The sequence below is a fragment of the Anoplopoma fimbria genome, chromosome 11, assembly GCF_027596085.1.
Source record: "Anoplopoma fimbria isolate UVic2021 breed Golden Eagle Sablefish chromosome 11, Afim_UVic_2022, whole genome shotgun sequence".
NCBI classification, from domain to species: Eukaryota; Metazoa; Chordata; class Actinopteri; order Perciformes; family Anoplopomatidae; genus Anoplopoma; species Anoplopoma fimbria.
Window position 1 is genome coordinate 15,111,171 of NC_072459.1, and position 13,101 is coordinate 15,124,271.

At 39.5% G+C, this 13,101-nt stretch overlaps 1 protein-coding gene across 1 annotated transcript; it reads right to left on the minus strand.

Annotated features, from left to right (window-relative positions):
- Positions 1-296: 296 nt before the first annotated feature.
- LOC129098443 (integrin beta-3-like) lies at positions 297-12,138 on the minus strand. The gene is made up of 15 exons (XM_054607450.1): positions 11,979-12,138; positions 10,229-10,314; positions 9,810-10,014; positions 9,273-9,525; positions 8,961-9,123; positions 8,688-8,849; positions 8,478-8,573; positions 8,279-8,368; positions 8,008-8,142; positions 7,497-7,926; positions 4,099-4,321; positions 3,028-3,128; positions 2,695-2,814; positions 2,230-2,396; positions 297-2,088 (listed from the first exon to the last, which is right to left on the minus strand). The coding sequence occupies exons 1-15, from the start codon at positions 12,043-12,045 to the stop codon at positions 2,023-2,025; spliced, it is 2,364 nt and encodes a 787-aa protein (XP_054463425.1). The 5' UTR covers positions 12,046-12,138; the 3' UTR covers positions 297-2,022.
- Between the last annotated feature and the right edge of the window lie 963 nt (positions 12,139-13,101).

Genomic DNA, 13,101 nt, shown 5'->3' on the forward strand with positions numbered 1-13,101 from the left:
CCTGCTGGTACTGCAGCCAGACACACTCATCATTTAGAATAATTATGTACTGTAAAACAGCAGAGATGCGACATACCAATGACCAAACAAGTTAAATTACAGTATGAACAGAAAGATTAATTACAACACGTATGGTCATTTCCCAAAGATCTGCCTTGATGTTGTCCATAAGTTTACAGGTTTAGAAAATAGTAATACGTGCATATTTGTTGTACAGGTAACCAGCTATGAGGTAACACAGTCTATAGTTTCATTTGCAACTTAATGTCAGGTATAAGAGAAGATAATATAGACAATTGTGATGAATGTACACTTTTATTTCCTAGGGTAACTAAAGTACCAACAAACAGTTGAAACAAAACTGTATGCAGCACACATTGAGTGAAATCATCGGGCTTGTGTGAACAGGATATGCTGAAATACCGGAAGATATATTGTGGGTTTTGAGGGGAAGCGCAAAGTTTTGCGATAGCAATACCCATCAGATTGAACAGCAGAGCAGGGCACAAGAACAGACATGTGAAATGTGTCAAATTGGATGACATGGGTGAAGCAACAGGAAATATTTTATGACTTGATACAGTAAAGTAGATAACATTTGACAGAATGTTATCAAAGAAAATGTTTGCTTCCGCACACTGACATTAGTTTAATACTATAACACCCACTTTATAGAGAAACTGTAAATGCAAAATGTCAATCAACTTTCCTTGTCACACATGTACACAGCACAGCACACAATGAGATTTAACCTTTGCATTAACCCATCCTAGTATAAGGAAAAGAGGGCAGGAACTATACAGCTCTTGCTGAACAATTGTGGGGTCCAGTGCCTTGCTCAAGGGCACCTCATTAGTGCCCCGGAGGTAAACTAGCACCCTTGTTTGTGTCTGAATGAAACTGGGAGGCAGAATTTTTCTATTTCCAAATTTTAAGACAACTTGTTACTATGGATCTGAAATATTAATCTTAAATAACTTTTGTAATGTACGTCTGATCTCAATTAGAATCTCGGACTTGAGCTGTACAACCAAAATACATCCCTTTTCTCCTAAATGGTGGATACAAAAGAGCAAGAGTAAGTTTGCTTGTTATCATAATGGCCAATATCATTTGATGTGCAATAAAATCAGTTTATATACACGAATAAATTACATGACATTTCAGAGTAACACAGTGCTGATCAACATAGAATTTAACAAATAAAATGACCAATAAAAAAAGCCCTACAAACACAAAAACAGTTAATGATGCTGGGATTGACATGCATTTCAAAAACAATATACACCACAAATATCCCTGTAAACCAAGACAGCCTAGAGGCTGTAGTTAAGTGGATTAACTCCCTTTTACGGTTAACCGATACTCCACAGAGTGCTGCATTGTTGTCAAAATTATTACTACAAGCCGTATTGTTTTTTAGAAAAAGAGAATGTATTTGTATATGAAAACCCTTCAAGTGTGTTTTTATAATTTATCTAAATTCTAAAGCACACATTTCCCCTGGTTTGTTACAAATTGCCCTTTTCAATTGAGAGAAAACTGAACTAAAAACAGTTACACTGTTAAAGAGGAAACTGCTACAGTTTCAAAAAACACAGCTAAGGTGTACATAATACATCCCACATAGTGGAGGACACTAAAGAGGATTTCCAAAAGTCTGTTCATGAATGTATTTTCTATACTGACTTATTACTATTAGGTCATGGTGATTTCTATTTCTATTTTAGTTCGAGCCAAACTAAAAATTTTGTTACTGTTAATTAACTCCTATCAGCATGTACAGTACTAAAACTGCATGTCATAGTGTAAAAACAGAAATCTTAATAGCAGGCAACTGTCTGACTTACATTAAGAGTTTTAATCATTTTTTAATACTTTATGTACAATTATTACACAATGTTGTTGACACCATTAATTGGTTTTCAGCTACAGTGTAGGATCTTCTTCCCATCCATTTCTCTGCTACTACATTCCATCTCTGTCGTTGACCCCTGAGTTTTTCCTCTTTGCATTTAATCGTTAGTTGCCCCGGTATGCGACATTGGTGAAGGTGGAGGTGGCTCCCTTGTACAAAGGATTGTTACCCTGGGAAATGATAACAGTGGTAATGCTTTTCAATTCAGTGCCACACAGATATCGAACTTGTTACTGTATTTACAGTACTCCATTGATCCCTGAATCAGAAGCTTAGTAAGTGTTAGTGTTTTAATTAAAAAAAATTCTCACCGTATCCCATTTGGCTTTGGCTCTCTCCTCCTCAAACCTGGCGAACTCTCTGCGGTCATGTATGGTGACCAGAAGCTTCCAGATGAGCAGTCCAACGAGGCCCAGTAGCAGAATGGCTCCGGCCACGGCCAAGAGCGCCACCAAAATGTCTGGACCCTGAGGACACTCTGAGAGACGGGAGACAGGAAGAGAGGAAAATAAACTCATTTCCTCCAGGTTTACATGATGTTTGTTAAGCAGGGGAGGTCACTCATGGAGTGATTATATAGCTGATGATGTGTTCATCTATAGAAAATTACTGATTTCTGGTGCACACACTGCTCCCCTTTTTCTGTAGCCAGCCAGACACAGGCTTAAATTGCATTCAAGAACATATTGTTCTGTCCTATTAATGCACCTAGATTATCATGCTCAGTTCTCTTGACAGTCTATGTGTCTCATACATGCACGGAACTCTTACAGTACCTGGCTCTTTTACCACATACAGAATGGATTTTCCACTTTCATCTTCGTAATACAGGAAGTGCTCCACGCAGTCATTATCATCTTTGTATGAGCAATTCACAGAATTTTGAGAATCTAAAACTGTAGGAGAAAGATGATAAAAAAAAGACACAGGGTGATACATTATTTAACAAAGGTCCAGGTAACAAACAGTCCATTATATCTTTTGACCACCTTGCATGTTTGAAGCCTCCAACTTCCTTCACTTGCATTTATGTCATGAGATTAGCAGCAGGATAACAGCAGCAAGCATTAGGCATATTGGCATCACAGTATGTAGTAAAGAGTTCTCACCCAGTTTATCCACTACTTTAATTTCATCTTTGCAGATTCTATTGCAGCTGTTGTCTTTGATGTACTGTCCTCTCTTGAAGTGCTGGCACTCAACACACTCCCTGCAAGCAGAGTCCCATTTGGTTACCTTTATTGAATACACAGTATGCATACTATTGATGCTCTTTAGAAGCAGTGCATGGTTTAATTTGATTAAAGGGGATGGACAAACAACAAGGTATAAGAGCATCTTAGAGTAAAGCTATATCAAGATAAATCTGGGAAGTGTTAATATTTGCAGACTGCCTGGCTGTGAAAGGAGTTTGACCTTTAACTGCTGTTCATGAAACCATGTTAAAAATGTGTTTGGGAAAAGTTTGTTTTAATCCTGGAATGTGGAAATATCACGATCTAATGATGTTTTACTGCAGAGTGCAACCAGCCAACTTTGTTAGTCTCAAATTATTTGCTGAACATTTTTCTCCTTGCTAGTGGCAACGCCTAAGGTCCAGAGCAAGACATCTTAGTTACTGGCCTATTACAATTACATTTGTTATACATATTAATGGTCTGGAAGATGACTACTAATCATTTTGGTGACTTCTTTACCTTTTGCCACCATCAGATCAAAATGTTTGACCAACACTTGTCTTGTCAAGGTACGGTACTTTTGAAACCAGAATTTCCATAAATATATATCTGTGGCTATTCATGGTTCCCTGAGAAATCTTATTGTTTTTGATGAGCAGCTCTCCATTTGTTTTAGTGCCACTACAAGGCCAAACGTTTCACTTGTACATCACAAGAACCAGGGGAATCTAGTGGAGATACTAAACATATTCTTGGTCCCTGGAGGGCAAACCCTTTTTTTCTTCTTGAACGACCCTCAGTCATGATATCTCATATTCTTGGTAGACTGCATGCCATTTGCTGGGGAAATACACCCCTTAACCATTCCTCTAGTGGCATCCACAAACGGCAAAGAACAGCTTTAAAATATTTGTGCTGTCTTAAACATGAACGTTAAAACATCAAGGAGGTTCACGCTGTGTAACTGTAATCGTTTGTTAAAACATTAAGAAATATAATTACTTTTTTATAGTGCAGGAATCAGGACAAGTGGGGCATTTCTCACAGGTGGCTCCGTAGGCACCAGGCTGAGTGCATTGACAAACCCCACACTCGCAATGACCCCGGCCGCTGCACAGCAGGCCAATGCTGGACATGCAGGTGTCTATGACTGTGCTACAGTTACAGTTTTCTCCTTTCCAGCCAGCGTCACACTGACATAAGCCACAGCTACACTTACCATGATCTGAAAGATACAAAAAAACAAGGTTAAAGCTGTTATAGTCCTTTGAAATATGTTTCTTTGAATTCAAATCAAAGTTGTTCAATTCAAATATGACCTCTAATGCATATTGATTCAAATATGTGTTTCAGTGACCATAATCATATGGGTGTGGCCGGGCAAACAAAATTGCAAAATACAAATTACACAATTGCAAACTGATTCACTGTGCGCCTGTGTTTTATAGGTCTATTATGTCTGTGAGTTGTCCTTTGTTGCCATTTAACCTATGTGTTTTAAGAGCATGTTGTATGCTTGGGCAAGTACACCTGTGGATGTGTTTGTATGTCTGCAACAATGCAATTACTCGTGTTATGTGTAACTAATGTGTTATTTTAGTTTATTTCTGAAATTAGAATGTTGCTTATTGTTGTTAAACGGGTTAATAAAAATAAAAAAAACTATAAAAAACATATTTTAAAACAATCAACATTTGACAGCAGTAGCCATAAACTGATGATATTTCAAGTGGATAATGAAAACATTTACCTACTTTTAATTACGAGTACAAGTAAGCTTTGTGTACAGCTATGTTTGTCTTTACATAATCTACATCTTCTCTATAAAACAATGCTAAGCAACAAAACAACTTGGTTACTAACTGCTCTAAAATGTAATATTACTCAGCAAGGGACATTCCACATTTCCCTTAATCATCCCAATTCTGACAAAGGCAGGAAATGTTCTCTGGTGATAAAGACACAGATTATTCCCCATCTCCTTACAGGCAGGCGTACACGCACGCGCACACGCACACACACACACACACACACACACACACACACACACACACACACACACACACACACACACACAAACAATAGGGCTTAAGACTCTACTGAAGTGAAGAAAGCACAAAAGCCAAGCCATTCGGGGAACAGTGTCACAGTGATGCAACCATTTGCTGACAGAATCTGGAGGTGAGTTTTTCTCCCTGGATTACAGAGAGACAGAGAGATTAAGCTACTTTAAAAAACAAAGGCAGAGCCCAAAAGACTACAGTGTTCTTTGCAGGAAACCAAACAGGATTTGGCACAGGATGACTAAGAGCGAGATGGGTGAGTCACAGCCCAGCTGGATCAGACTGGGGGAGTAACTGGTCATGAAATATCACAAAGGGTCCAAGGGTCCCTAATTCCAGAGCTTCAAACAAATCATCCGCCTTTGTAAACTCCAGAATACAGCACCCCAGTGTACGCCCTGTCAACTACGGCTCCTGTTTTAGATTGTTTGTAGCTGGGATGGGATCAGACGTGGTCACAGGTTAATGGTTAACAGTCTCACATTTAATGCTTAGCAAGGCAACCGTTGAGTAATCTCTTTACTCTGTTAACAAGACAACTGCTGGAGACTGTTGAAAAACTTTGAACAAAATCTGACATTTTTTGTCAAAAACATTGCAAAACTACATTTTCATCGTAACCATGGATATCTTTTGAAGTCTAGACCACTTAAAACTTGAGTGTATAGTTGTGCTGTTGTTATTAGTTGTAAAGTTGATTCACACTCATAAAAGGGAGTTTTTAGGGTCACATCATCCTACTCTCTCAGTGAGGCTGCACCGTAATCCTGCCCATTATTCATTTGCCTGGGTTTAAGTGAAGGTTAACATGGGGGCCATGATGAAGGGACAAAAACAGGGATAAAGACAGAAAGGTAAAACAGCACATTACACTGTTGGAAGAAGAGAGGGAACAGAATCAAGTGCAGTGGAGAAAGACAGACACTGGAGAGGAAGGGATGGGTTAAATTGCCAGCAGAGGAATGCAAACTTTCCTGTTCTCTCTTCCCTCATATTTATGGGCCCTGGGGCTATGCTTGCTGACTCCTGCTCCTTGGCCCTGCACAGTCCCTCAGCAGACAAAGAAATACACAACCACAGGGAATATCACGGAGATGGAGCTTTTCAGTGCCCTGGGTTAGAGTAGCTCCAATTGAGCTGGGGCTGAGGGACGCTCACTCTTTAAAGACAACAGCAGCATGACTACTACTGAGACACAACAACTTTGCGGCCCCAAATTGAGCTCTGTGGACTGTGTTACACCAGCTTTGTGTGTGTAGGTCTGTGTGTGGGCAAGTTTGGTGGCTGTCTGCGCCCAAGCCATGCGATACGTCAATTAATGCCTTAATACCCGTTTCTAAGAAAAACAATCTACATTGAGAAAGACTCCTCCTTGTTGATGTCAATATGTCATATTCCAGGAACATTCCAGCTTGCCAACACACGCAGTAGTTTAGGATGTTGATACTTCAACCTGATATATATATATATATACACATCCTTTGAAATTGTTATGTCAAATAATACCTATTTCCTGAATGTTGCACTTTCAGTTCAGTTCACTGGAAACCAGTGTCCATTACTGTAGAACGGTATGGAACTTTTAAGTCATGATTATTAAAAATGGATGGACAGACAGACGGATAACTTGAAAACATAATGGCTCTAACCTCAGCTGTCGCCTGCGTGGAGGCATTATACAGTTTCCTAATCTGCTATTGCGCAGCCTCCTCTTTAGAACCACAGGGCCAAACTGCTGTTACATTAAATTGCACAATGACAAAGCCTATTAAAGTTTTATCACTGTGATTGAGTAACTGTGCACTGAGCTGTGCAGACTTGTAATAGGGAGTGATAACACAGCATTAGGAACTGCTGTAAGTTATAAGCACATGAATAGAACTCAGTCACACAAGTTTACAGACCTGACAGAGGATGGGACATTTGTAAGCATTACTGTTTATACTTGGCAGTTAAATGATGCAATTATTTACAAGACCTTTGCAAGCAAACAAAGTAGTAAAAAGTTTAAAAAAGGCTGTGGATTTTTGATTTGTCAAGCGAAGTATCAGAAAACTATGTAAACAGACCAAGGTGTGTTTACAGACTGAGATTGACTGAAAACAACCAGAGTGTGTTGCAGTAAAGTCACACTGAGCCTCAGAGCAGGGGAAAGGAAAGGAAGGGCAAGGAAGGGTTAGTTTCCTGGAGTAAGAGAAAAATGTTGTGCATTCAAGATCATTTACTTGTATGTATGCAAGTTTATACAGTGAGTATTGAAAATAGAGTCAAGTTGTTGTTGGCAAAACTGCAAAGAGGAAAAACACTGATTAAGACAGAAAAAGTACATTAACTCACCGGAGCACAGTTCCCCTTTGAAGCGCAAGCAGTTGAAGTCGTCACACTCGCAGTATTTGCCCCAAACCTGACCAAACTCGTTTGCGTGGCAGGAGCACTCTCCGCACAAACAGTCCCCTCTCCCGCTGCAAATTGGGTTCCCTGGCTTCGGTATGCAGTTGACATCATCAGATGGACTGTAGTCCTCCACCGAGCACTCGCATCTTGGGCCCAGACGACCCTGGTGACACTGACACACACCACACTCGTAGGTCCCGTTGCCGTTGCTACAGAGGGGGCTGTCGGCTTTGGCATTTTCCTCACATGCGCAGTCACAGGCAAAGTCCACAGTGACCTCCAAGGAATCCTTAAAGCCTCGAGGTTTGATGGTAAAAGTGCGGCTCTTCTCTTTGGGGCAGCTACGCAACTGAGCCTCCACACTGAATGACACCTAAAGAGAAGGACATGTTTCTGTGACAATCTGTGAATGTAGATACCAGATGTGCACGTCAGCATCTCAACAGATACGTACCGTGTCTCCAACCTTGAGGCCAGAGCAAGACTTGAGCCCATGGATGACCTCTCCATTCAGGCAAGTGGCATTAAAGGAGAGCTGCAACTCTTCTGGGACTCCCAGTAGCTCCAGCTCCATTTTAGAGCGAATTTTCTGCTCAACACAAAGTTATGGAGTTAAACAATTACATCAATAAAGGTACATTTATTGTATCATATTTTCCCAGTTGAAATAGATTACATGACTTTTTTATTTTCCCCTTATTGTCCTCAATTTGGGTAATGCTTACAGTATAAGCGTCTGTAATGAGCTCAACTACGTTCCCAGAGTCGTCGGACAGTAGTCCCACGTGTGTGCCTGGAATGAGCTGACTGTACTCCTGGGAAGACAGGCATGAAAACAAGATGATGACCCAGTTCTTTGTGTTTTTCATACCAATAACTTAAAAAAAATCATGCTGCATTGCACAAGCAGGGCAGTTTGTTTACCTTGTAAAGTGGCACCCTATAGTCGGTCACGGCAAAAATTAAATTGATGTTGTTTTCAGACATTTTCTCTGTCATGAGTCCCAGGGAAGGATAATCCTGGAAGTCACAGGAAAGAAATAATCATCAATGGAAACAGGATCTGTCCAACAACTCCACAAAATATTAAAAACCAGGGTGAATTACTCATGTACTTTAAATTCCTGCCTTTACCAGCACAGTGGATTTGTTGTAAACATTCTCAATATCAAGATGACATTTTCCATCATTGGGCTGGACAATTCCAGCTATACGTCCATCCAGAGCGATGTGAGTTTCGGCATCAGTGGTGAATACCAAAAGGTGTGTGGCATCCGGACGCCATCCAATCTTGTCCTATTGATGATTAACACAGAAATAAATATAACAACTGTAAGCAAGACTGATGTAGGCACACGCTCAGTTTTGCACATCAGCGAGTGAATGTATGTGATTACATGTCCATACCTTGCACACCACAGCCTGCATGATAGCATCAAATCCACCCTCTGGAGCATCTCTATTTCTAGACACCCTCTGTTTCTCCACCTCCTCAGTGAAGCGAGCCACCTCCTCCGTCAGTGACAGCACATTCTTGAACCCGAATTGAGGCAGGCATGTAGTACCAATTCTGTATGTATTGAACAGGTGAATGGGGGATAGGAAATCAGGGAAGGAGAAATGGACAGACTTTCTCAGAATATTAGAAAATCTCTCCTTCTTCCCCTTATCCACCTCAAATGTAACACCAACATAACCTCCACCTAATGTCCAACCTACCCATAGCAAGGGTTTTCCACTGCCTCTTGAGGATAGGTGTACATGTAAGGGGAGGTGGTCTTGTCCACAAAGGCTCCAAACCCCATGCGTAACTTGCTAGTGGTGCGGCCCATCGTCACAGCAAGCTCATTGCCCAAGGTGCGAAGGCGAACCAAGTCATCCCTCATTGAAAATGAAAGATCCATCAGATAGTAGAGGTCCACTGGGTAATCATCCACCTGTTTCACTGACACATCGAAACGCTGGGAATCTCCTGAGATGGAAAGAGCAGAGGAGTTTATGGTAGACTGAATGAGATCAATTGTGTGTCCAAACCTTTTTTTGACTTTCAAGGGAAACCGATTAAATATAAGATAATAATAAAGTATAGAAATCAGTCTATTAAAGACGTGCAAACAGCTTTGGTGCATCAGGCTATTAGTGCATGCACAACAATAACAACGGACCTTGATGTCTTGTTCCCAATAAGTATATCTGGTCTTGTAGGTTTGTTAGCATCTGGTCTTATAGGTGATGTGTGGTTGGCTCTTAAAGTACCTGGTCTTAGTTTAATACTGATTTTTTGAGGCTTTATCTGAGTGACATCATCAGCTATGCCCGAGGCCTTGTCGCTGAGCGGTGCGTCCTTCTCAATACTCAGGGTGCTGAGGGGCAACTCCACAGCAGCTGGACTGCACCCTCCATCCAGCAGATTCTGCTTCAGGCCACAGCGGGACCCACCTGATCCCCCCATCCCATACTCCTAAATAAAGTATCATTGCATTAAAGAAAATCCATGCATGACAAAAGAAAAAAGTTTTAGGTTTTCATTTATGAGATGATGTTGATATATCCACCAGAGGATGACAACAAGAGGTATGCTGTTGGGAAATAAGATTTCTGTTCTAACTTGCTGTCTTGAGCAATGAATGGGAAAAGCAACTGTCTGTATGTTGATTTGCACCTGGTGTTTTTACCTCCTGAGAGCACCACGCACATCTAGGGTGTGCAGCCAAACACTGTCGACAAGTGGTGACTCCTTGTGAAGTGCAGATGTCGGAACCTTTGATAATCAAACAAACAGAAATGCAACACAAAATCAGTAGTGGAAGAAGAACTCAGATCTTTTATTTAAGTAAAAGTAGTAATACACAGTCTGTAAAGAGCCTAACATTAACATAGATACATAAATACATTATACAACACAATATGACTAAATGAAAGACATCAGATAGCCAACACACCTATACATAAAGCACCTTCACAATGTTATTGATAATATTTTCTGCAGCTGGTAATGGTGGGGCTTTATTCATAAATCGGCAATACTGCCTGGTAACTTGTGAATTTGACCAAGTCTTACCTCAATCCATAATAATAAACCATACTGTATTTGTTGATTATTTTTTTCAGTTGTTAAACTGAATCTGCAAAGTGACTTGTACATAAAGGTATGAAATAAAAGTAGTTGAGTAAAAATTACATTTTTCCGTCTGAATTGTTGTGGAGTTAAGCGGAAAACAGCAAAAACGGAAATACTCAATTACAAATACCTCAAAATTGTACTTAAGGATAGCACTTGAGTAATTCTTCTTAAATACATCCCATCATCAAGATTTTTTAAAAAAATATATTTTCCTTTCACTTGTTGTTGAAGCAAAGTGACATATGTAGATAGCACTGTTCACCACACTTTTTTTTAATCAGAAGTACCATGCAGCTCTGTTCAACCACAATCACAGATACCACAGCCATCTCATCCGTCATAAGAGTAGAATACTGTGCAAACATGTGTGCAATTTACCCATGACATTAATGATGCTAATCCTCATTATGTTTTCTCAGAGTCCTTCGACCTTGCTAGCAAATTACACCAAACGTTTCATTCTATGCAAGTCAACAGATAATACCAAATGCTTTTCTATGTATTATCTAGAATGGCCTATGGGTGTGGCTCACTTGAGTTAAACATAAGAGCGCAGTTACCTATGTTTATCTACCTGTGTGAAGTGTTTGAGATTTGAATTTGAGATCTGACAAAATACAGGCTATAAGAAGAAAATACTTAATTTAGCTCTTGAATAACTGCCAGCATTTATATTAACTTCCAAATGAGGTGGCATAGTCAAGGGCCCCTGTAGTAGCCTAAATACCCTCTGAATAAGCACCACGCAGTATGGTTTTTCAGATTCAGTATAAACTATTCCAATAAGTCTTATGATTGAAACTTTATAGTCTGTCATGGTGTTTTGTTTATTGTTGTTTAGTTTTTGTTTTAATTGAGAAAAAATAAAGCACACGCACATATATACAATGCATTCATATACACATTACCTATTCCATTCTGAATGAAATCATGATATTTTATAGTCAAGTTTAGCTGAGGAGACCCGGGGAGCCTGGTCCCCTCGCTTCGGGAAACCCATCCCAACTATGTTTTACTCCCTTATAAGGAAAGGTGGCCACAGCTCCAGCGGAGGCGCGCAGTTACAACCAGCGGAAGTTTAACATTTAATTATTCCTTTTCCCGTTGAAGAACATTCCGCTTTATTAAATGGCCTAATCTTCGACAAATATAGCCAACTGTTAATATGAACAGTAGGTACCTTAGAAGATGGCATACTAAGCCGGGCGGAAACACCCCCAGGTCGCGTAAGCAGGTGAAAGTTTTTTCAATTTTTTTTTTTTTTTTTTTTTTAAAGTAGCTCAAGCAATAAAAAAACTTACCGAAGACGTTTGATGCCGATAACAAAAACAGATACAGTATCATTAGACGGTGTAAAAACGTTCCCATGGCTGGAGAGTAACGGAGCAGATCTAACGTGGGTCGTCTGTTCTCCCCTGTGGGCTTGTTCACTTCGCAACTTGAACGCCTTTCCTCATTCTTGACTTAAACGCATGTTGGGTCATACAGCGTCGCCTCATTCATCAAAACTCTCCAACCAGTGAATGTTTCGTGGAACTGCCAAGATTATGACATGTTGACACTCGTTTCCTAATGGTTTGAACAACAATTGTGTTGAGAGATTTAAAACGACCCTAAAAGACCCTAAAGTTGAGTAAGTTACAGCAGTCTACATTCACATTATAGACTATTTTAAAAGACACATGATTGATAATTGTTTTTGTTTTCAAGGATCACCTGAGAGATTTCCCTATAACTCCTGAAAGCTCAAAACAAACTATTATGCTGCAGTAAGCAGGGGGGGAATAAAAACAAACATAGATCTTTTTTTCTTAAATTTTGAACAAAATCAATGCATCTTAAAGCTCCTCTGTTTTGGTACTAGTTCCACAAAAAGTTACATTATAACTGTTTTTTTTTTTTTTTATTAAAATGGCACCAGGAACTAAATCAAATTGAAACTGTTGAGCAAAATTATGATAAAAATATAAATATTAATTGATAAATTAATTCTATGTTTACTCCTCTGTTAACGACTCTTCCTTTTTCGTTGAGTTGCATTGTGTACAAAAATAGTCACCATCAACACTATGGGCATTCATGTGTATTATTTTAAATGTGAACCTATAAACTACTCAAATGATGCTAATCCTTACTGTATTTTCTGGAGAGTACTTTGACTTGCAGCAAAAGTTTAAATAAAATAAATCCAAACGTTTTTGTATTTGTTATCTAGCAGAGAAAGGGTGTGGCTCATTATAACAAATTTAGAATTAGTATGGAATTGGACGTGTAGTAGACTGAATATTACACTCGATTTCATTTGGCAGTGATGTAAATACTGGACACAAGCAGCATTTTGGACACCTATAAAATGTACACATACAACGCTGCTTTAGCACAGTTGGTGAATCGTTGCTATGGATGTAGTTCATAAAATAAAGA